At 37.4% G+C, this 25,506-nt stretch overlaps 1 protein-coding gene across 2 annotated transcripts in view; it reads right to left on the bottom strand.

Moving 5' to 3' along the window:
- QSER1 (glutamine and serine rich 1) overlaps positions 1–25,506 on the bottom strand; it is a 92,294-nt gene that overhangs the window by 38,575 nt on the left and 28,213 nt on the right. For both annotated transcript variants that reach the window (XM_069091370.1, XM_069091369.1), the window contains 3 exons: positions 9,734–9,846; positions 8,304–8,465; positions 101–3,763 (listed from right to left, as the gene is read on the bottom strand). In XM_069091370.1, coding sequence (XP_068947471.1) covers positions 101–3,763; positions 8,304–8,465; positions 9,734–9,846 — 3,938 coding nt within the window. The remainder of the gene's footprint in view (positions 1–100; positions 3,764–8,303; positions 8,466–9,733; positions 9,847–25,506) is intronic.

Raw genomic sequence — 25,506 nt, 5'->3', positions numbered from 1 at the left:
GTACCTACTGTAATTAAAAAAGCTGAATATTGATAATCCCACTAGAAATTGTTATGCTAGTGCTAAATTATAATCCATGACTACCAATGTAAAATTTTACCTGGCTTATTTTTTTTATCAGAAGTATCATCCAAAGTAGATAAAACAGTGGAGATGCTCTTTTGAAGATCATTACTACATCCTCCAGAATCTTCATCATCAGAAGAAAATGAAGGTAAAGCTTCAAAGTTTTTCTTGAGTTCATCAATTTTTCTAGAAGGACTAAATCCCCCAGCTTCAGACACTGCAGGTGAAGTAGATGAAGTCTTTGGGAGTTGGGTGTGGCAAGGTGCACGAACAACCTGGGTCCCTGGCCGCCGAGTCCGATTTGGCATTCGTACGGCAGGGGCTGAAAACTGCTGTTTGGGTCCAGATTTCAGAAAGTCTAAAAAAGAGGCAATAAATCCTGTTTTCACTTCTGGCTGCTTCTCTTCAACTTCTCTGATCTTCTGTCTCATCTTTTCTTGATGCTGATAGCCGTCATGACAACATTCTGAACCAGAAGAAGAAAACGGCAAGCTTGCATCTGTGCCCCTGGAATTCTGACGTTTACTTTGTGGGGGCCATTTTGCCTGTTTCTGGTTACTGTTGTTATCATCCTCCTTCATTAGCCCTTTTCCTGTCAGTCTTTTTTTCTGAAGGTTGAATTGTATTATATCTTGTTCATTTTCTTCAGCCTTGACACCGATTAAATCTCCAGGTTGTGCCATAGCCATTAGAGGAAGTGAGGCTTTATTCTGAGGTCCTGTAGCACTACTGTCACTAGCCATATGAAATTCATTCTCTGAAACAGCACTTTCTCCACTTAGACTTTTACTACTAGTAACAAACTCTTGGTCTCTATTATTTAATAGGCCATCAGTGGGGACTTCATTGTCTTCTTCAGATTCATTAGTGATATGAGAGGTTTTATTCACAGTATCAGAGCATTGCTGCTGCTCCTCAATTGTTGAGGGGGTGATATTTTGATCAGGAGTTTCAAGATGCTTTTGATCAACGTTCAAATTCTTTGAATGAATTATAGGTATGGATGAAAGGTTTATAGTAATTTGGCCTCCATTTAAAGAAATATTATTGAGATTCTCTGACTTTCCAACCATGGCTGTCAGGGAGTGGAAGTCTGGAGTCACACGCCTAATGTCTGCTGATTGCTGAAAATGGGATTTGGAGTCATCACCATTCTCAACCGTTGGAAGTGTTTCACTTGCAGTTGATTTGGCAAAATCAGATGATGTAACCCCACAAGCAGCAGCAGTAGCTGCTAAAATTTCATCATTTGATAAAATGTTTCTCTCATCACTGAGAAGTATTGACTCTGGAAAACATATGGAACCAAGGGAAACAAACTGATTCTTCGAATCATGTTGATTTGGTTGATTAAAAATGCCTTTTGTTGCCAGATGTTGTAATGGTTTAGAAGACTCTGAGAGATCCATTTTAATAACTTCAGAATTTTGAGGATGAAGCTGCTGCTGAGAATGTCCACCACTACTCTGAATAACAGGGCTATCCATTTGAAGGAATGGATGTACTATTTGCTGAGAACTCTGAACAGGCTGTATCTGTGTTGATACCTTTGCTTGACCTAAGCCTGCCTGTAAAATTGACTGCTGAAAAATTTGCAAGTCATACCCAGACTCTAGAAGTACCTGTGAATTAGACAAGGGTAGTTGATGGACTTGTCTTAAAGCATTAGTCTGAATTTGAATCTGTGGTGAAGGGTGAATGGCCTGACTATGTTGTTCTTGGACCTGTACTTCATGAACCTTAGGCAGAAGAGGATGTTGCTGGTTTAATTCTTTTGTATTTGTGTTTACTTGTGAAGTCTGCATTAAATTAGATGCTTTCTTAATATCATGGCTTGACACATTAGGCATTGGCCCAATTGACTGAGTTAGGTGTGTCATAGAGCTGACCATTCTTTCCTCCTTTTCTTGCTCTTGTAGACTAACACCAACCACTTGATCTTCAAGGCAAGAATTACTTCTAATTACACTCTGAGGATATCTATCATCTGCCTTTGAAATTCTATAGGCGGGATCTTGAGTATTAATTTCTCCATCAGGCAACCTTTGGGTTGGTGATTCAAGAGATGTTGGCTGCTGTAACACTTGTAAATCTTGCACTGGAAAATCATCTTCATGTTTTGAGGATGTATACATAGTAGATTCAGGTTTCCTTTTAGTGTAAGATTTTGTATCAGAGGAAGGTCTACTATTTTGTAAGGTTTGTGAATGAACAGGGGATGCAAAAGGAGATGACTGGGCAGTTGGCAAAAATTTATGTGACTGTGGTGATGATGATCCTTGGGTCTGAGTACTTTGAGAAGAATGCATAGAAATATAATTCTGGGTTGAACTAGAAGTTGGCAAATTCTGGACTTGAGGTGAAGAAGAAAATGGAAGAGAAGATGATGTTAATGTTAGAGACTGACCTGAAGTATAGTTTTCTGAAGGGCTACCAGCTGACAAAACTTGTGATTGAGATGAGAAACTAACCTGTGATTGACTGACAGTAGATAAACCCTGAGAGTGACCAGAAGAATAGCTCTGAGACTGGCTAACTGAAGACATATCTCTTGTTTGAGTAGAGTAGTTCTCATTTGTCATTGAAGATAAAACCTGTTGTTGATCAGAGGAATAGCTAATTGTCTGACTTTCAGAAGTTACTGTTTGAGATTGCCCAGAAAAAGTCAGTGTTTTATACAACGGTGGCAACTTCTCAGCTTTATTGTGTGTGTACACCTGTGAATGAACAATAGATGGCACATTATGTGACTGTGTGGAAGCATAATTTTGGGACTGGCTAACTGATAAAAGGCTAGGTAGCTGAGCTGTAGAATAAATTTGTGCTTGGCCTGATATTACAGAACTCTGGTTGTGTAAAGATTTGGAATAGCTTTGTTTTAGCACAGGAGGCATCACACTTTGAGGTTTGGGGGTCTTAGTTGACCTTGGTGGTTGCTTTGCAGAACAGTTTTTTACTTTTGAAGTAGGAAGATAGCTGGGTGATGGAATTGTAGATGGGTAAGACTGAGCCAGTCCCACTGAGACCTGGGAGGTCTTCTGTTGTGGTCCTCCACTGCTCACCTGAGTAGAATCTCCAATTGAGTTACAAGATAAAGATGGCTGCCTGGTTGTATCCTGAAAATCAGCTACACTTGCATTTGAAAAATAACTAGGTAAGGAATGCTGTGAACCAGTCAGTTGTGTCTGAATAGACTGAGTATTTGAAGGCCGCTGATGGTGTTTAATAACACTACATTCACGAAGAACTCTTTCAATGGATGTAGTAGAACCAGTAAAAACTGATGAGCTATAGGCTTGAGAAGCTTGCTGGGCTCCTCCAAGGGGGGAAGACAGCAAGCTAAACTGAGGTTGTAAGAGATGGGGTGCAGACTCTTGAGCTGAACGATATGTAGAAGACTGAGGTGGTATACTGGTACTTAACACAGAACTGCCGAGGCGGTCAAATGCCAAAGCGGTTGGAATAGTACCCTGTGAAGTCTTGATTTGTAGTAAAGGATCATGAGGATTTAAAATACCATTTGAAGTATTATTGAAAGTTGAATCTTGAAGTGTCAGAGGTGGGGTGGCAGCAAAGTTTCTACTGCTGAAAGTGTTGGGATGCTGATAAGTGGAAAGTGTGGATGTTGATGGAAACGTTCCAGTGGTTGGCAAAGCTCCAGTAACAAACAGCTCAGTTGTTGTTGAGGAATGCATACCTATGAGGAGAAAAAAAATTGTAAAAAAAAAGTACAAACAAATATCAACATATGTAGTACAGATGTGATAGCAATGAAAAATTCTCACATATACCTCACATCCTTGCCTATAAGGAAAAAAATTACTGATAGGAATAATTCTTGAAAATTAAGGAACCTTAAAATTCATTATCCAAAAGTACTTAAAGTTTTATTAAATCATAAAACCATATATGCAATTTTAAGTTCACATGAATGGGTATCAAATTGGAATTCACCTATTTTTCCAGAGTAATTAAAAAATTATAAAGCCAAGTACATTTTATATTGGTACACATTTTCACCTTCAAAAAGAATCTAGCCAGAGCGGCTAGGTGGCACAGTGAATACAGCACTGGCCCTGGAGTAAGGAGGACCTGAGTTCAAATTTGGCCTCAGACACTTAACATAAAACTAGCCATGGGACCTTGGGCAAGTCACTTAACCCTAACTGCCCTGCCCTCCCCCCTCCAAAAAAGCAAAATACAAAGTATCTAGCCAAATTAAAAACTAATATTAAGATGCCCACAGTCTAAGCGACAAATACATTTTAAATATTAAGCTTAAAATGCTAAAAGGTTTCTGTTGTCAAAACATATGTTTTTCTTACATTTTAAATGTTAAATTTATTACTACTTAGCAAAAAAATATTACAAGATATGCATGACAGTCATAAAAATCTAAGAAAATATTAAAAGCATATGCTTAGGAAATAATCCATGGCCCTAACATGTATATTTCACCTCTATTTCAATTCCCCTTCTTCTGTTAAATGTCAAAAAGTGCTTCCTTCTTACAAAGATGAGAAAATGTCTAGCAGACCACTAGCAACAACAGGTACTCTAACGATTAGTTTTTAATTATTAAGATAGCTGTATAAATAGACTACACAGTAAGGCAACAGTAATTGAAACTTAAATTAATTAAAAATTATACTTATGTGATTCTAGGTTACAATATAGATTACATTGTCATTAATACCAGAATGCCCTAAAACCAAAGCAACATGGCACAGTGAAGAGAACACTGGGCTTTGGAGTCAGAAGAGTAGGGTTCACTTTTTTTTTTTTTTAAACACCTGGGCAAGTCTCTTAACCTTTATGCACTGTAGGCAACTCCCCAGAGTTTATCTAGTAAAACAAGGCAGATTATGACATGTGATAGCAAGGGATTCCTCATATCAGATCTCCAGGCCAAAAGATTCTTTATGTATTCCTTTGCATATTCCCTAGATAGATATGTTGTATAGAAATGCAAAGAGATGTGAGAAAAAAGGGAGTGGTAAACAGCAAACCTATAAGATATAATAGGAGATTCTAAATAGACATCATTCTGCTTCCTCCCTCTGGAAGCAAATTAGTGTCAGCAATGTCATTTCACTTATTTCAAAGGATAATTGATACTTTCTTTGTAACTATATTTTATATTAATTTTAGAAATTCTTATATTATAAAGAATAAAATTACTTTTATTAAGTTTTTAATTTAAAAAATCATTGTTGTAATCAGTGTCAAGCTTATAGTAGAACTGAATTCAGGTTCTAGGCCTTTGAATCCCAGAATATATGCACAGTGAGATTTTTTTCATAGTTATACTGAGTTACCTACCAGTGCCCAATCAGTAATTTTAATAGATTTTTCAAAGCATTAAACAGAATGGAAATATTTTCTCGAGTCACTGAATTCTCTCTTCTCAAGCATCTTTAAACAAAGGTTGAGTGAACACTTATCACACATGTGGCCTAAGGAATTCTTGTTCTAGCAGGGATTTCACAGAAAATGTGCCTTGAGAATATATATAATATTATTAACACCATAAAAACTGGCAGAACATAGAATTTCTTATAGGCAGCATTCAAAGGTTTGTTGCATATAATTTAAAAGATTGAATATTTTTGGTAGTGATGTGACAAGTTTAAAATTATGTAAATTTTCACGTGTGTGTATATGGATATGTGTGTATATATCTGATATATCTATACAGTGTGTGTGTGTGTGTGTGTGTGTGTGTGTGTGTGTGTGTGTCTCCCCCCTTTAGTAGTGTTTGGTTCTAGCTTCTTTCTCCCTTTAGGAGAAGCAGCACTTTTCTAAGTAGAAAAGACTTGATCTAATTTATTTTTCTGCTTGTGGGCTTTTGTGTGTAGCATAGCAAAAAGCTATAGAAGATTAATTTTTGTATGTTATATAAAATACTTCCCAAAATACAAAACAATCATTTCATTAAGCAAAGCTATCACAAGGTGCTATTCTAAAAATGAGTTCATTTCAGATTTATAATTTGTGTGAGCTTTTTCCCCTCCTGTTTTATCTCATTTTTTCTTAATATTTATAAAAATATTTGGTATCTTTAAGGTTTTTTAAACTTGGCAACTAGATTATGAATTTTAAAATAAAAATAGTGCAAATATTATCAAGTTATGAATAAAAGAAATGTAGCCAAGTTCCTCGAATAAAATGCCTGAACTACACTTTCTCATCATCTTATTAAAGTAATACTGTAGAAAAGCTTCCCCCCCCCCAAAGTCTTTTTATGTGACAGATTAAAATTCAGGCTTTCAGTATGTAAAAAAATCATTTTGAAGCTTGTTATTCAGACTTTAAGTAGAGGTACATTTTCTTTTTTGGGGAAAGAAGGTCTGTTTCAGGGTGAGTGGGTGAGTGTGTGTTTGTGTTTGTGTGTGTGTGTGTATCACATAAGGATTAACATTGAATTTTAGCTCTTCTCAGCAATACAGTGATCTAAGTCATTCATAACTGATCATTGTACAAAATTGCCACTATTGTGGACAGTGTTCTCCTGGTTCTGCTCAATCCATTTTGCATCATCACTTCATGTAAGTCTTTCACAAGGTTTTTCTGAAATGTCTGCCTGTAATTTCTTATGGCATAACAGCATCCCATTGCATTCATATACGACAATTTGTTCAGTCATTCCTCCATTCATGGGCATCCCCTCAGTTTCTAATTCTTTACAACCACAAAAAGAGCTATTATAAATATTTTTGTACAAGTAGGTCCTTTCCCCTTTTTTTTGATCTCTTTGGGATACAGACCTAGTAGTGATATATATTGCTGGGTCAAAGGGTATGCATAGTTTTATAGCCCTTTGGGCATAGTTCCAAATTGCTCTCCAGAAGAGCTGGATCAGTTCACAACTCCACCAACAGTGCATTAGCATCTCAATTTTCCCAAATCCTCTCCAACATTTATCATTTTCCTCTTCTGTCATATTGGCCAATCTGATAAATGTGAGGTGATACCTCAGTTGTTTTAGTTGCATTTCTCTAATCAATAGTGCATTTTTTTTTTTAAAGCAATCGGGGTTACGTAACTTGCTCAAGGTTACACAGCCAGTTATTATTATCATTTTCGTGTGGGTGCCAAGTATCAGAGGCCGGAACTGATCCCAGGTCTCCTGACACTGGGGCCAGTGCACTTACTCACTGCACCACCTGGCCTCCCCCAAGCAATTGGGGTTAAGTAACTTGCTCAAGGTTACATGGCCAGTTATTTTGTGTGGGTGTTAAGTATCTGAACCCGGAACCAAACCCAGGTCTCCTGACTCTGGGGCCGGCACTCTTACTGCACCACTTGGCCACCCCAAAGTAAAGGTGTTTTTTTTTTTTTTTGCTTTTTGGAGGGCAATTGGGGTTAAGTGACTTGCCCAAGGTCACATGGCTAGTTTTTGTGTTAAGTGTCTGACGCCATAAATAGTGTATTTTTTCATATGACTATAAATAGTTTTGATTTCTTCATCTGAAAACTGCCTGTTCATTTCCATTGACCATTTATCAATTGGGGAATGACTTGTAGTCTTATTTATAAATTTGACTCATTTTTCTATGTACTTAAGAAATGAGGCATTATCAGAGACATCTGCTATAAAAAATTGTTTCCCAGCTTTCTGCTTTCCTTCTAATCTTGGCTGTACTGCTTTTGTCTGAGCAAAACCTTTTTTAATTTAACATAACCAAAATTATCCATTTTATATCTCATAATGCTATCTCTTGTTTGGTCATAGATTCTTCTCCACAGATCAGTCAGGTAAACTACTTATTCCATGCTCTCCTAATCTGCTTATGGTATTACTCTTTATATCTAAAATATGTACTCATTTTGACCTTATCTTGGTATACAATGGAAAATGTCGGTCTATATGTAGTTTTTGCCATATTGTTTTTCAGTTTTCCCAGCAGTTTTTGTCAAACAGTGAATTCTTGTCCCAGAAGCTGGGGTCTTTAGGTTTATCAAACACCAGATTACTATGGTCATTTACTACTATGTCTTGTGTACCGAATATATTCTACTGATCCATCACTCTATTTCTTAGCTAGTAACAGCTTTTATGATTGCTGGTTTGTAATAAAGATTTGTTACAGCTAGTCCTGACACGATTCTTAAAGGGCCATACCAAATTTTTGTTTTTGTCATGGACAGAATTCTTTTGTACACATTATTTTAAAATTATGTTGGATCACAAGTTACTAGTTTGCTGAAAAACCTAAAAATTCAGAAAATATTACCTGTCTGCCATGATGGAGCCCTGAATTGTGGTAAAAGAGAAGTTCCTGAAGAAGTGGCTGGAGTAGTTTGGGATTCAATAGCAGACAGGAAATTCATCACTGAAGATTCTTTAGTATTAGTGCCAGCACTGTTCATATTAGTATCAAATATTCCAGAGAGACCTACATGTTAAAATAAAATATATTATAAAAATAAATATACATATTATTTCCACCCACATTTACAAAGACAAGTTCCTGAAGTTTACAATTAATTTGAAATAAAGAAAAATTTTCCCCAATGTAGCGGCAAGCACCCCAGCGTTCCCAGGGTGGCTGCTAGCAATACAGGTTCTTGGATCTGCTTTGTTAAAGGAAAGCAACTCAAAATGGGTTAACAAGCTTACTTTAATCAGTCAGACATATATCGTTTACCTTGTTCAGGGGAAAAAAGGTCAGCACCCCGAACTTCAAAATACACAGACAGAATTATCAAGACAGAAACAGATCAAGTAGACAGCTTTCCAAACTGTCCAGCCATTACATCCATACCCAGTCAACATCTGGGTTTCCAAATTTGGGTTTTTCAAAGCTGGGGGGGGGCCCTGGACAACGGCTTCCCAGAATCCAGATCAAATCACAGAACACTTCTCAAAGTGAGCCCCCCAAAACAAAGCCTCACATCAGGGCTTATATAGCCTTCTCCTGGCTCAGAGAATGTAACAACCTTATTGACTCACTGGCCAATCAAAAAGTATCTACTGAAAAACAAGCCTCCCTCCCCAGGCTTCAGGTGCACTTTAGCCTAGGGGCAGGGAAGATCTTCCAAATTTGCATTCCCATTACACCCAATAATCCTGAGTTTCAATTAAATTAAAATTTACTTTAAAAATTTTACAGTTTCTTAGGGCTTCATGTCATCCACATGTAATCCCTGTCCAGTGGAAGAGGCTGAGGATGATATATGACCCAGGCTCAGGGATTCTGAACTGCAGCAGGGTTAAAGCCTATAAGGTGTCCACTGTTAAATCCAGTGCCAAGATGATGAGTGAACAGGAGCCAACAGGCTGTCTAAGGAGGAGTGAATCTGCCCACATCAGAAACTCAGCTGGTCAAAACTTCTGTGCTGATCAGGAGTGAGATCAGGCTTGGGAGTAGCCTACTGTGCTTTCCTGCCTGGGCAAGATAGGGAGACCTGGTCTCAAAAACAAACAAAAAAACCCCTATAGCTTCATTTCTCTAAATATTATATATATTTTGAAATCTAGTAATTGTCTTTATTAATACATCAGCATGACAGAAAGTTTTCATTCTTATATTTACTCGAGTTTCCTTTCCGTATGACTCTTTTCATCCATATTCATAACTCAAAATATGTACAGCAGCACTCCCACCCACCCCCTTCTGAAATCTGGGGGGAGTCATGACAGAGTTGACAACAAAACTGTTACCAGTGGAATGATGTGTGGCAGCATATCCAGGAAGGTGATGAGAAGCGCCATAATTCTGTCTGTGAAGAAGATCCGTTTCAGATTGTGATGAATGTCCTCCTCCATAGTTTAAACTAGAGAATATTAAAAGCAGAGACTAAAGATAACATGTCTCATACTACAAAAAAGACAAAACTTAGGTAAGCCAAAAATCTTTAACCAATAATTTGAGTAACATTACGACAGATACAAATCAATGAAACAAAAGTTAGCTTCATGAAAATACACCAAGGATCTGTGATTTTTCTCTCATAGAAGGGAGAAATGGAAATTCCTGGTAAGGCAACTGCCTCACCAAACAGGGAGTTAGTTACTTGAAGCAGTCTAGAGTCAGACAATTTGAACCTAATCTTCCTAACTCCAAACCCAGGATTCTGTCTACTTTAATGAAAAAATGTTTCAATGACAAAGGGAAAAAAAGATTAAAAATGAAGTATGGTATGTTTAATATTTTCCTCAAGAGCTATCTTAATTGAGAAACCAGATAAAATAAGGAACATGTTTCTGATTTTAAGCTAGATAAAAAATTTCGACAAATACCACCTTTAGAGTCTTAATAAAGTTTTAATTCAAAGAAAAAGTTTAAACAAAAACCCCACATTTTTGAGGCCTCTCCTGAACTTCTAGAGGCCCCAGAAATTACCTTTTTTCCCCCCCATTTTCCATTTTGCAATTATGTTGTTAAGCCTTGAGGGCAGCAACTGTTTCACTATTGTCTATCCCCAAGACCTGGCAAATTGCCAGTCTAATGGGGTGGCAACATATGAATAACAAGGTCCCTAAAAAGATAGAGAGAACAAACTGAAGGAAATATTAGAAGAGATGGTTCTAGAAGCGGAGGCAGCCAGGAAAGACCTGCAGAAGATGAGATTAGAACTGAGTCTTGAGACCAAACATAACAGCCAAGGAAAGGATGCAGTATAGCCCAAATCCCCTCTAAACTACTGCACAAAGACCTAGAAAACACACTAAACCAAGTTCTGATAAGTAATACACAGAAAATTCACAGTGAGTCATTTTTCCAGACCATGTGAATAAAGGTCTAGCCAGGAAGTCAGAAAAAAGAACCTTTTATTAGGGACTGAGATGGGGCTTGGGGATATATACCAGGGCAATAAAGGGTTTAAGATCTAGTACAGAAGAGCCTATAACTGTGCAGGGCACAGGAACAGGTGCCAAATGGCATGCCTGTCAAACTCTAGAACGGAATTACAGATACAGCATGGACTTGGGAAGGGACTTGTACCCTGACGGTCCAGGGCAGAACATTTGGGAGCCTAAAACTATACTGGGCAAAGAGCAGAAACAGAACATTAGTAAGCAGTCACTGTGTGGCTCTGACCCTTGGATTTTAGATCCAGCCATCAGTCTAGTCTGAAGACTACAAATGAATAACCAGGTTAGGAGCTCAGGACCCAAGGGAGCCTACAATTAATTCCGTCATTCTAAACTTGCAGAGACATCCAGCTAGTAGACAGTATTTGAGGCCAGCAATAATCTAATGAAGATCCAACCAGGGGAAAGTCCATAGTGCTGTTACCCAGACCCAAACTCAGGTCAGGAGTGTGCAAAACTCAAACACGGACAGCAGTGATTAAACAGCTTTGGGTGCATGGGAAGCTTACAGGTATGGCCAGCCTGAGCAGCCTAAGTTCACCATTACCCATAAACGTTACACTTCCTTGATTACAAACTGATATTTTCTGGTTGGACCATAACCTCTTCTTATTCCATCTTTTTCTAAACCCCCTTTTCCCCTTCATTGGATTTTTCCCCCTCTTGGTAGTTATTATTTATATCTATTATTTATTTTTAGCATTGTTTTCTTTTTAATATGAGTTCTAAATTCTCTCTTCCTCCTTCTACTCATCGAAAAGGCAAGCAATGTGTCAATTATACATATGAAATCATGCAAAACATATTTCCGTATCTGTTGTATATATTTTAAAAAGCAAGAAAAATAAAGAGAAAATTTTACTTCAATTTTCACTCAGAGTTCACTATTTCTCTCTTTGGAGGTGGACAGCATTTTTTCATCATGAGTCCTTTGGAACTGTCTTGGATCACTATATTCATCAGGGTAGTATCATTAGAACATTGCTTGTTACTGTGCACAATGACCTTCTGTTCTGTTCACTTAACTTGTTTTCAGTTCATATAGGTCTTGCCATGTTTTCCTGACACCATCCTCCCCCCTAATCATTTCTTATAGCACTCCATCATAGTCATATGCCACTCAAGAGCTCTTGAAAGAAAAAAAAATCATGAAAGAAAACTTCTCAGATTTCTTAGACCCAGGGGGCAAACAGAAAATAGAAAAAAAAAATCCACTGGTAATATCCTGAAAGAAACCCCAAAATGAAAACTCCCAAGAACATTGCAGTCAAAATGCAGAGCTTCCAGAACAAAGAGAAAAATAACAACTGGAATGAAAGAATTCAAATGCTAAAGAGACACAGTCAGAATCATACAAGATTTAGTAGCTACCACTATAAAGGAACAGAAGTTGGAACATGATATTCTAAAAAGCAAAAGATACAGGCTTAGGACAAAGGATTACTCTGTAAAACTGAATGTACCTACAGGGGGGAAAATGCAACTTTAATAGAAGAGAGGACTTACAAACATTATTGGTGCAAAGAACAGGGTTAAGCAGAAACTTCGAAATACAAACATAAGAGAATCAGAAGGGACTAAAAAAGGATGAAACATTTAACATTCTAATGGGGGAAATAAGTGTTGTCCCAGACACAATATCAGGAGTCATAGAGGGAATCAAATAAAACAGAGGACCTTGGAGTGATTTTGTTACATTTTGGTGATTTTTTTTTTTAAAGAAAGGCATGGGAAAAAACTAGCTGTGTAACCTTGGGCAAGTTACTTAACCCCAACTGCCCTCAAAAAAAAAAAAAGAAATAAAGGCATGGGAGAGGGAAAGGAATACACTAGGGAGAAAAAAGGGAAAGGAAGAGTGGAAGAAATTATCTCACATGTAAGTAGGGGATTATACAAACAAGGATGAAGGAGTAGATGGGACACATGAAATTTATCTTTTATCTGTGGTCAAAGAATGGAAGCACTCACATACAGTTGGGACCAGAAATAGAAGGAGAGAGTAAAATGGAGAATAAATAAGAGGGTAAATTCAGGAAGAGATTAGTCATAAACAAAATAAATTCTAACCATGGACAATGGACTTTGAAGAGGTAAAGAAAGAAAGGGTAGGAAACTATGACTAGACTCTAAGCAAGGAAAAGAGAAGAGATGTGGAGGAGGAACAGAACTAGATTAAAGTTCTGGACAGACAAACATTGGTAAAATAATGAAAGCAGGTTAACGGGGAAAAAAATCTCTGCAGCAAATTCTTTGATAAAATCTCATTTGCAAGAGGGAATGGATTCAAATGTATAAGAATAAGAGTCATTTCCCAATCAATAAGTGTTCCAGAGATATGAAAAGGAAGTTTTCAGAGGAAAAAATCCAAGGCAGGAAAAGTTATGTTCCAAATCCCTAAAAATTAAAGAAATGCAAGTTAGTGAAATTCAGAGAGCTCATCTCATATCCATCATATCTGCAAAGTTAACCAAAAATAAAAACAAACAAAAAGACTAAAAAGAAAGGCTGAGAGAAAACAGGTATAGCTGGTGAGGCCATGAACTGGTCCAAACATCTGGGAAAATAATCAGAACTACAACCCTCAAATTACTAAACTGGGTGTAACTTCTGACCCAACAACACCACTATTAGATCTGTTATCTATAAGACCAAAGTAAAAAAAAAGGATCTCTTTTGTAAATATGAATATGCAAAAAATATTTATAGCAGATCTTTTTGTGGTCAAAAAGAACGGGAAACTAAGAAGGTGTCTATTAGTTGGGTAATGGATGAACAAATTATGGTATATGAATGTACTGCAATACTATTAATGCTATAAGAAATGATGAAGGAAATGGCCTTGATTTTTTCACAGAATAGGCAAGATCTTTAGAAGAGAGGTGGAGAAGGGTTGTTGTAAGAGGCTGAAGGAGGCATGAGAACTTGCTTGTTGCATTGCAGGCCCAGCTGAGATAAAGTGACAAATTTGTAATGAATTTCATAATTTCCTTCAGCAAAGCAAGATGTGTGAAAAGACGAGAGTGAAGAATCTGTGAGTCAAGTGTTGTGCAGAGTTAAACTGGCTCACCAAGGGGCTGAGATTGGGAAGGGAACAGGATGTAGCTAATGAAGGGACCTGACAAAGAACTGAGGGTTAGAGCAAGCTGTGGTCGTGCAGCCAAAGGAATAGAGCTGGAGATCATGAGGCATAAAGAAATATGAAGTTATAAAAGATTATGATCAGATAAAGGAATTTCAGAGTTCATGAATGCGAAACACTTGTCAGTGATAAGTGAAGCCGAAGGCCCAAAGACGATAGCAGGATTTGGGGTGGAAATCCTCACTAAGGAAAGAAGGAAAATATACTGGGCGTCAATAGATAATGGCCACTGGGATCGGAATTGGGTGATAAAAACGGCATAGTAAGAAATCCAAAGGAAAAACTGCTAAGGTGAAAATGGTAGAAGGAAAATTTAGAAGTGGCAATGGGGTTAGCAATCTGGAATGGAATTAGGGAGCTTGGGTTGAAATATATGAGATTATAGATAGCAGGTCTAACTAAGAAATGGGGGGTAAAAATGGAGTTTCTAAAGGAAAAACTATCTTGGAGTGAGGGATGGAAACTTTCTTTACAGTTGTCCCAGAAAGACAGAAAAAAAAAAGGAGAAGAGCAAAGATAAATGCCAATTACTGGCAGTCCAATTAGGAGCTTTAAAAATTCTATTTGAAAGAAAAAGAAAAAATTAAGCTTAAATACCCAAATGACAGCGAGATCTCCCACAAAAATAGAGGGTAAGGAGAATCCCAGGCTAAATGAAGATAAGTGAAAGTCCCCAAGAGTTCTTCCCTTTGGAGAACAGAGCTCAGGTTGGATGTAGGAATAGGGAGGTATAGAAGAGGCAAAACTCATTATTTCACTCTCATTTTGAAAGTCTGAAACTATCCAGCTGGAAGAATGGAAAGTAGGTAGCTGAACCATTATCTCTTAATTACTTAATAGAGAATTTCATCTTGACCTTTAGAAGCAAAAAACTTTTCCAAAAATGAGTTACCCATCTGGTAGGAATAAGAATTGTAAGGGACCTTAGAGTTAGTGCAAAACTTTTACTTTACAATATAGAGAAAGAAGGCTAGACAACCTATTTGGCTAACATAATAAACACCTAACCTATGATTCATACTCATCAAATTCTCCAAGTCCATATGTACTATACTTTCTGTTGTAGTAAATAGGCATGATTCAATTCTGTTTTAGAGAAATTGGTGATATGTCAAGATCTAACTGTAATAGACCATAATGATAAATTTTCCAGAAAAGCCCTATGGAAAGCTTACAATTCCAAGGATGTAGCTATTCTGATCAAAACAATCTAAATTCATAGTGTACTACCTGTAGACTTCAGAGATATAGTATGATATTTAAATTTAACCTTAACTTTTATTAAACTTTCACTTATGTCCAACTTAAAGGGCAAGAAAAAAATGAACCTTTTACCTTGATATACAATTAAAATAAATGAAAATCTTGCATAAAATAAAACCAATTTGTTAATATTTATTTCATTAGCATAATACATCGAATAAAAGTATATTTCATTTGTGGTCAGATTCTTATCTGTGGATTACAAAATCATCTACCGTATTTGTATAAATGAGTGCCAACAACCAGAAATGGGGAGCTAACCCATTAATCTATGAAACATTTTAGATGCCACTGCAATTAGGAAAATTCAAATCCTAGATTAGTTTGAATAATTATGTTTTCCATGTTGACATGTCTTAGCTGCTTAATAATCTTTTTACTGCTTAAGTATCTGTCTTACTACTATAAACATTTAATCATCTACTCTATTATTCCCATTATCAAGGTAAGAATTACTATTGTCAGAATATAACTAAATTAGGTCAGAATGAGCTAGATTAAGTAGCTATAAAAGTGTAATTGAGTTTAGGAAACATATTCATACAGCCCTTTAGAGTTTATAAAGCATTTGCCCTACAACACCTAAATGAAGAGACTCAAAGGGGAAACATATTACCACTGGACATATACCTGTTAAAGTGTCAGAGTTAGGATTTAAACCTGGTCTCTCCTGAATCCCAAGAATCACCTAAATCAAACCAACAACTGCTTGCTACCAAAACCAAAACAATATTACCAACCACACTCTGAATAACTTAATATACCAGTCAAAGATATATGCCTCAAGCTCATTTTGATAACAAGGTCCTACAAAAGGTACTGCATCTATCTACCATGGAGACATGAACCTCCTACAGTGGGCAATAACATATAAACAGGGAAAAGTTCAGAGATGGAGAAATCCAGTGAATTAATTTAAAATAAGAATATTAATTTGAATGCTTTCATTTTCAATGGTTTAAGGATAAAGTGAGTTTAGAAGCTACTTGTGTTTTAAATATTCACTTTGTGTGTTTCTCTCTATGTATGTACGTCTATATGTATGTATATGCATAACTGAGATTACCTGTAGATGAAGTGTCCAAAAACAAAAGAAAGGTATAAATAAAACAGAAACACTTTGCTTTTAGTAAATACCTTATGTTCTTCCTCCAAGTGCTTTCATACACAACAGCCTTTCTGTATGTTAGTATCAGAAAGGGTGAAGGTACAAATGATGACAGAAATACAAAATATAATTGAGGGGAATGGGGAAGGGAAGAAAAAGTCAGAAAACAGGTTATATTAAATAAACCAAATCCATTATTAACTTGCTAAGAAAATACTGACATGGAGAAAAACATACCATATGCATCCCAGCCAATTCACATATTTAGTTAAAATTAAATGAAAATCAGCATCAAAGAAGGGAGCATAAAGGAGGGGAAGATGTATTAGAAGTTCTTTCTACTACCTACCTGGGTCACTGCCAAGTTGCTAGTCACTGAAATAGCTACAATACTTTCACACTCCATTCCATAAAAGCTTAGAGATTACTTTTACTGGGAGTGGTACAAATGTGGCACAGCAAGATGATACAATTTTCCTTTTTGGCTGTTCCAAATTTGGTGACAGAAAATTTGAACATAGGTGGAAATTTCTCAGCTAAAACAAGGTGCACTAACAATTTGGGGTTGGTAGTATTATTCAAAATAAGCACATATCTGAGAGCATTTTATCCAATTCAGAGGTAGGATTTGAGAATTCTAAGAGATCTTAGTGGCCAACTAGTACAAACCCAAATGAAACAGGAATCTGCACTGTAGCATGCTTGAACACAGGTCTTCCTTTTGCCAAAGCCACTTTGTCTACTCTGCCATAGACTCTCTCCATGTGCCCAGAAAATGATTACAAACTGTAAAGCATACAGATGTTAAGCTTAGAGAAAACTTAGGGAGAATATGGTAACTATCTTGAAGTCCCTGAAGAACTTTCAGGTGGAAGAGGCATGTTCTCCTTACCCCCAAAGGGCAGAAATCAAAGCAGAAGTTACAGAGGCAGATTTAGACTCAATGTAAGGGTTGGTCTGTGAGATCCCTGCTAACTCAAATTTTGCGAGCTATCAAGTGGAATGTGCTACCTTGGGAGCTAGTGAGTTCTAGTTCTCAATCTTTATTCAAAGACTTAATGACCACCTGTCTGATATGATATAAAAGGAATTTTTGTTCAGGCAGAATTAGGCTAAACAGTCAGTGGTCCCTTCCAATGCAGATTTTTGGAAATACTCCACTACAAAACACCACTTTGGCAGCAGATACACTTTTACAATAAAATGCTCTATTATTCCATTGTCAGACCATCAATTGAAGGTAAAATCTCAATTTTTACTTCTATCAGATCAACTGATTCAATAAAGCAAAAAAGTAGGGAATCTCTAGCCCAGCAGCCAAATTCAGTCTTTGGCTTAACTTCATCAATCCTTCTGGTCAAGCATTTATAAGTGAAGACCTTATGTTTTTCTTTTTTTTTTTGGGGGGGGTCTTTATTAATTTGTTTACTTTTAGTTTATAAGATTCATTACCACAATTCCTTGAGTTTCAAATTCTCTCTCCCTCCCTCCCTTCCCCCCATGGCGGCATACAATCAAGTATAGTTATCTGCAAATACTTTCACATTAGGCATTAGTCAGGTTATAAAGAAAGATTGTATCAGATGGAATGAACAATCAGAAAGAGGAAACAAAACCAAACAAGAAAAAGAAAAAGAGCAGGTAGTTTGCTTCAATATGGGTTCAAACTCAGTTCTTTCTCTGGATGTAAACATCTCTCCTCCATCATGAGTCTTTTGGGGTTGACTTATGACTCTGGATTGCTGAGAAGAGTCCAGTTTATCAAAGTTGGTGAAGACCTTATTTATACCTATAGTTGCAATAATACAGCGTATTTTAATTCGTTAGTGACAATATCCTAAAAGATCACAAGATGGAAATATACAATGTACACTGCCGTTCAGACCAGGCCTAAATAAATACTTGCTGAATTCAGCATGCCTCTATTAGTGGTGTCTTTCACATTTAAGTAAAGCCAATAAACATTTATTAAGTGCTGACTATGTACCAGGCACTGTGCTAAGAGCTAGGGATACAAAGAAAAGGGAAAAAATAGTCCCTGCAGTCAAACAAACTATGTTCAAACAATCTATCTACAGGACAAATTGGAGACAATCTCAGTCAAGGAAGGCACCAAGATTAAGAAGAGCTAGGAAAAGCTTCTTGTAGAAAGTGGGATTTAATCTGGGACTTGAAGAAAGCTAGGCAAGCCGTGAAGCAGAGATGAGAAGGAAGAGAATTCCAGGCATGACGAAAAGTCAATGAAAATTCAGGTAGGAGATGGAAGTGACCTGTGTGAGGAATAGCAAGGCCACTGTCATTGCAGTGAAGGGGGTGGGGGAGTCAGTATGGCACAAAAATACTGTAAAGGTATGAAGAGGTCAGGTTATAAAGGGCTTTAAAAGCAAAACAGGATTTTATATCTGATTATGGAGGTGAGAGGGAACCACTAGATTGAATTGGGATGGGAAGAGGTGAAGTTTAAGTAACAAAGACTTGAGAATGGCTTGGTGTAGGGAGATCTGAGGCAGGGGAAACTTCAAAAGCAGTCTACTTTGAAAATCTAGGCATGAGGGGATGAAGTTTTTGTACCAGGATGGTTGGCAGTGATAAAGAAGGAAAAGTGGTCTATAAGAGAAATACTCTGAAGATAAAATCAACAGGACTTGGCAACAGTTTGGATATGGTGGGGTAGGAATAAGGAGCTGAGGGTGAGCGCTAGGTTGTGAACCTGGGGGGCTGAAAATATAGTGGTGACCTTGACAGTGATAGGGAAGTTGAGGTGTGGTTTTGGGGGGAAAATAATGGTTGCATTTAAGATGTCTATGGTATAATTCAGTTAGAGGTGTCCAATAAGCAGTCAGAGGTAGGATTCTGTGCTGCCTTCTGTTCTCTTCTATGAACTTCTGAATGCCTATTGGCCTTTTTTTCTCCAACCCCAAACACCCAAATTAAAAACAGAAAAAACCCACCCATGTAACCAATAAGCATGGTCAAGCAAAACAAATACACAAAGAGGTCCTGTACAAAAATATACATCTCATTCTGTACATTGTGTCCATTTCATGTCTGGCACCTGTGCTTTATTACATGTCCTCTGGAGTGGTTGGTCATTATGTTCATCAAGCGTTTTAAGTCTGAGTTTTATTTATTTACAATGCTGTCACTGTATAAATCAGTCTCCTGATTTTGTTCACTTCACTCTACATGGCAAGGCAAGGTCAGAAGTATACAGTTAGTGTTTACTATGTGCCAGGCACTGTGTTATATGCTGGGAATACAGATACAAAGATAAAGAAAAATAGTTCCTCTCTTCAAAGGAGTGAGTTCACAGGCTAACAGCACTGGCTGAGGGGTGATGTGGCATAAAGAGGAGATGCCCACAGGAAGGGATGCTGCTGAGATCTGACAAGTCAGAAGAAAAGCAGGAAGGACCTGACAACGACCTGGTCTGGCCAAAGTAGAGGAACTAACCAATGGAAGAAGGACGTTTCAGGGTAAGAGAGCCCCAGGCACTGGGCAAAGTTCTACAGCTGAGATGAGGCATTAACATAGAACTACCCAAGACTCTCTGAAATCATCTCTTTGCTATTTTTCACACTGCAATAATGTTCTATTCACATTCATATACGACAGTTTTTTCAGCCATTCCTCAACTGACAGGCAGCCCCTTTAAGAGGTTCTAATTCTTTTCTCTCATCATCTCTCCTTCAGGATCAGGAAGTTTGTTTTGCTGGAGATTATCTCCACTCTGGTATTCTTTCTTCTTAATCCCCTTCCCTATTTCCTTGTATTTTTATATGTGCAGGCTAAGTCTCTGACCTTCCTTCTCCTAAGTGCAATTAAAAGTGAAGTCCATCTGATGCTTGCTCCCCTGTCATGCTTTAATATACTCTCATGTACCCTAACAATGAGAAATTCCAGAAAGTCTATTTTCCCCATCAGGTTATGCTCAGCTTTGAAGGTAAGTCATTCTTAGTTGTAAATCCTTCTCTTTTGCCTTTTGGAATACTGTATTCCAAGTTCTGCTCTTATTTTCAGCAGAAGCATTGGAGTCTTGTGTGATCTTGGTTGTGGTTCCTTGGTATCTGAACTCCCTTCTGGATATCTGCAGTATTTCTTTAATGTTGATGCTCTGGATTTGGACTATGACATTCCTGGAACTTGTCCTTTTGCAGTTTCTTTCAGGATTCTTCCCTACCTTTTTTGCTTTGCCCTCTGACTGTAATAAATAGATCTGGGCAGTTTTCATTTATGAATTTAAATAAAATTGTTCAGACTCTTTTTTTTAAATTATGGTTTACAAAGAGTCTAACGATTCTTAATTCTTCTTCCTTGACCTGGTTTGCCAGGTCCGTTGTCTCTAATAAGGGTATCTTATATTTTTTCCTCTTTTTTCAATCTCTGATTGAATCACTGATTTCTATGTGGTTTAATCTAATTTTCAGAGTCTTTTACTTGGGTGAGGCTCAGGACTTTCTTTTCCGAGCTATTTACTCTCCTCATTCTTTCCTTGAGAGCTTTAATTTCTCTTGATTTGATCTCTTCTAGGTTTCCATACAGAATATATATATTTCCATATATAATGGAAAATTCATTTTTTCCTTTGAGTCTCTGCTTGAAGTTGTTATGAAATTCTAGGCTAGATTTGGGGGCATCTCTGATTTTTTTTAAATCTATATTGCTGTTCAGTCATTTCAATTATGTCCGACTCTTCATGGAGGTTTTCTTGGCAGAGATAGAGTCATTTGCCATTTCGTTCTCCAGTTCATTTTACAGATTGGGAAACTGAGGCAAAGAGTTTTTAAGTGATTTGACCAGGGTTGCATAGACAGTATCTGAAGCCAGATTTGAAATCAGGTCTTCCCAACTCCAAGGCCTGGCATTCTATCTACTGCACCATCTAGCTGCCCCTTTTTGATGAATAATAAATCTTTATGTTGCTTACTCTCTACTCTAGTTTACTAATCTTTCCAGCTCCTGAATTGGAAGCTTTGGGCTAAGGTCAGGCAGAGTCCCCTGCAGTACTTTTGGGTATCTGGGTAATACTTTTGTAGTAGTTGGCCTGAATAACCTTGGTGCTTGAATAAACCTCCTAGATCTTTGAATTCCTGAGCACTAGATCTTTAGGGTTTTCTCAGAGTAGTGTTAAGTGCCTTGGAATCTTGGTTTGAAGAGTCCTGGTCTGAGTGCAACCACAACAATTGCTTCCAAGACTTTCTGCTATGGATATCTGACCACCCTTAGACCTTCTTAGGAAAGTCCCTGCTCTTCATACCCCTAGATATTGAGCCTTTCAGAACACATTGTCTCTGGTCCCACTGGAAGGCTATCTTCTTGTATGCTTGTCCTGACTTTGCTTGCTGGTGGATCTCTTTCCTATTATGCATGGACTTTTGTCTCAATTTTTTTTGTGAAGTTCTGAGAGGGAAGAAGTAATTTACTATTCTTTCTCTTGGTTTATTCTCTACAATGCTTAAAATCCTAAGAATAATTTTTTTAAAATCCTCTGAAATTAATTAACTATTAGAAAATCATTTATCATTTAAAAAATTTTAATGAAGTTTTATTACATTTAAAATGTTTCTTTGTGGGTATCTTACCCTACAGGATAATAGGGGGGTAGGGGATAAGAGGGGGGAGGATAGAAGGAAGGGCAGAATGGGGGAGAGGGTAGTCACAAGCAAACATTTTTGAAAAGGGAAAGCGTCAAAGGAGAAAATAGAATAAATGGGGGGCAGGATAGGATGAAGGGAAATATAGTTAGTCTTTCACAACATAACTACTATGGAAATGATTTGGGTAACTACACATGTACAACCTATATTGAATTGCTTATCTTCCCAGTGGGGGTGGGTGAGGAGGGAAGAAGGGAAAAAAATCTGGAACTCAAAAGTTTAAAAACTGTTTTTTACATGCAACTGGGAAATAAGATATACAGGTACTGGGGTATAGAAAACCATCTTGCCCTACTAGAAAGTTAGGGGTGGGGGGTGTCAAGGGGGAGGATATAAGATAGAACAGATTGGGGGAAGGGGTTTTCAGTAGGTTTGCTGTTTTGTGGTGGGGGTAGAGGAAAGATGGGGAGAAAAATTGTAACTCAAAATCTTGGGGAGACGAATGTTGAAAACTAAATAAATTAAAAAGAAAAAAAATTTTGGTCATAAATAGACTATAAAGGCTAAGTAGGGGATATTCTGAAGAGATAAGAATCATAAAGTAACAAAAAGTCACATACCCACAAATTCAAATACTCTTCTTACCTATATTTTTCAAAACTAACAGGAATTTCTATTATATAGATCAAAGTGGAGGCTAACTAGAAAGGAAAAATAACTAGAGGTAGTCTCCTAGACATGAAATCAGAAATGGGATGCAGTAACATAAGAAGACAGACAGCACAAAACTGTGGAAACTAGCTATGTTAACATTCAATTGATGTTACCATACCAAAAATCCAAATTTTGCACACAATACTTTATTCATCCAGAGTAGATTGTCAAAAATTTACTATATTTTCATACTAGTTCTACAAAACATTTCTTAATAATGTACATTATATTATATGTAATGTGTCATATATTCAGTGCTCCCTCATCTCAGGGTTTAAAGTTGTGATTAGTGATAGAAAGGTTACCACAATGAACTAAGGTTATCTATCCCCGCCTCTTTCCCCCATACATTCTCCTTCCCCTTCTTTTAAACCAATGTGTTGTCAGAAGAGTTTTATCTAAATCAATCAACACACATTTATTGTGTCTCCAATGTTCTAGACATTATGCTAAAAATTGAAACCTCTCTTTCCTGGCCTCCATTCTCACTTTTACTCCAGCTTCTGATGAAGAGGTAGCCCTTCTGGTTTTTAAGGAGTCATACTTGAATGCTTAGAAAGGAGTCCTCCCTAATTCTCTTTCCTTCATCCTTTTTTTTTTCCTTTTTCAAATGCTTTATTAACTTCTGATTTACGTCATTCATTTCTGCCAGATCATCTACAAATTTTCTCCCCATTTTTCCCCTACCCATCGCCCCAAAATAGCAGTCCCATAGGATATCCCCTCCTCCAATCTGCTCTCCCATACCGTGTTTCCCCGATAATAAGACACTGTCCTATTATTTTTTGGACAGAAAAACACCAGAGGGCTTATTTTAATGAACATTGACAGCAATTTTAATAAACAGGTAAATGTGAACAAAAAAATGTACCTTTATTCAATAAGCAAATCACTGGGGAAGAACAGGATGACACGCTCACTGCTGCAGCTCTGATTGGATGCAGCTCGGAGCGTGGCGTGCGTTTCACGGGGGGCGGGGGGGAGAAGGTGCATATAGAGGGTACCATAATGGAGCGTGTAGCGCAGGGGATCACTTTCACTACAGTAGCAATCTCAATAGGGCTTATTTTCGGGGGAGGGCTTATTTTAGAGGAATCTTACACAGTAAGGGGAGGGCTTATTTTCAGGGTAGGTCTTATTATCGGGGAAACACGGTATTTTCTCCCATACCCCTTTCGACGTTTCCAGTAGGGCATAGTGTATCTCTCTATGCCCCAGCACCTGTATATCTTATTTCCCAATTATGTGTAAAATAGTATTAATAATAGTATATATATATTTGATTTGATAATAATAGTATATATATAGAGATTAAAACATTTTGAATTTAAAACTTTGAATTCCAGATTCATTCTCTTCCTCCCTTGTTACCCACCCTTACTGGGAAGATAAGCAGTTCAGTAAAGGTTGTACATGTGTAGCTAATGCAAAACATTAACATAGTATATATATTGTAAAAGACTGACTGTATTTCCTTCCCTCCTATCCCACCAACCATTTGTTCTATTCTCTACTTTGATCCTGTACCTTTTCAAAAGTGGGTGCTTCCAACTTCCCTTCCCCCCAGCCTGCCCTCCTTTCCATCATCCCCCCCTCTCATTCCCTTCCCCCCTACTCTCCTGTAGGGTGAATACCCTATTTAGTGTGTATTTCATTCCCTCCCCAAGCCAAATTCAATGAGAATAAGGTTGACCCATTCTCCCTTGCCTTCCTATTCTTCCCCTCCATTGTAACCATCTTCTCTTGCCTCTTCTATATGAGATAGTTTGCCCCATTCTGTCTCTCCCCATCTCCTCTCATTATATTCCTCTCTCACCTCTTAATTTCACCTTCTAAGTATCATCCCTTCCTATTAAATTGGTCCTGTGCCCTCTATGTACACATATGCTCCTGTAAACATATTCACATATGTATTCATATGCCCATATACCCTTCATATATAGACATATATATATGCACATATATATATATTTCTATTCCCTTCAACTATTTTCATACTGAGAAAAGTTTCATCACTTACAATTATCATTTTTCCATGTAGGAATGTTAATAGTTCAACACTGATAAGTTCCTTATGATTTTTTTTTCTGTTTACCTTCTCATTGTATCTGAATGTCAAATTTTCTATTCAACTCTGGTTTTTTCATCAAGAATGCTTGAAAGTCCTCTGAATGACCATATTTTCCCCTGAAACATGATACTCAGTTTTGCTGGGTAGGTGATTCTTGGTTTTAATCCCAGCTCCTTTGACCTCCGGAATATCACATTCCAAGCCCTTCGATCCCTCAGTGTAGAAGCTGCCAGATCCTGGGTTATCCTGATTGTGTTTCCACAGTATTCAAATTGTTTCTTCCTAGCTGCTTGTAATATTCTCACCTTAATCTGGGAATTCTGGAACCTGGCTATAATATTCCTAGGAGTTTTCTTTTGGGGATCTTTTTCAGGAGGTGATCGGTGGATTCTTTCAACCTCTATTTTGCCCTCTCATTCTAAAACATCAGGGCAGTTTTCTTTGAGAACTTCCTGGAGGATGATTTCTAGGTTCTTACTTTGATCATGGCTTTCAGGTAGTCCAATAATTTTTAAGTTATCTCTCCTGGGTCTATTTTCCAGGTCAGTGGTTTTTCCCATGAGATATTTCACATTGCCTTCTATTCTTTCATTTGTTTGGATCTGTTTAACAGCATCTTGATTTCTCATAAAGTCATTACCTTCCATTTACTCCAATCTAATTCTGAAGGAGTGATTCTCCTCAGTGAGCTTTTGAGATTCTTTTTCCATCTGGCAAATTCGGCTT

The sequence above is a fragment of the Petaurus breviceps genome, unplaced genomic scaffold, assembly GCF_028583685.1.
Source record: "Petaurus breviceps papuanus isolate PSGF00001 unplaced genomic scaffold, PetGlider_PUasm1.0 188, whole genome shotgun sequence".
In the NCBI taxonomy this organism is placed as follows: Eukaryota; Metazoa; Chordata; class Mammalia; order Diprotodontia; family Petauridae; genus Petaurus; species Petaurus breviceps.
The sequence above is the reverse complement of the archived record's forward strand: the minus strand, read 5'-3'. Positions and strand labels throughout refer to the sequence as shown.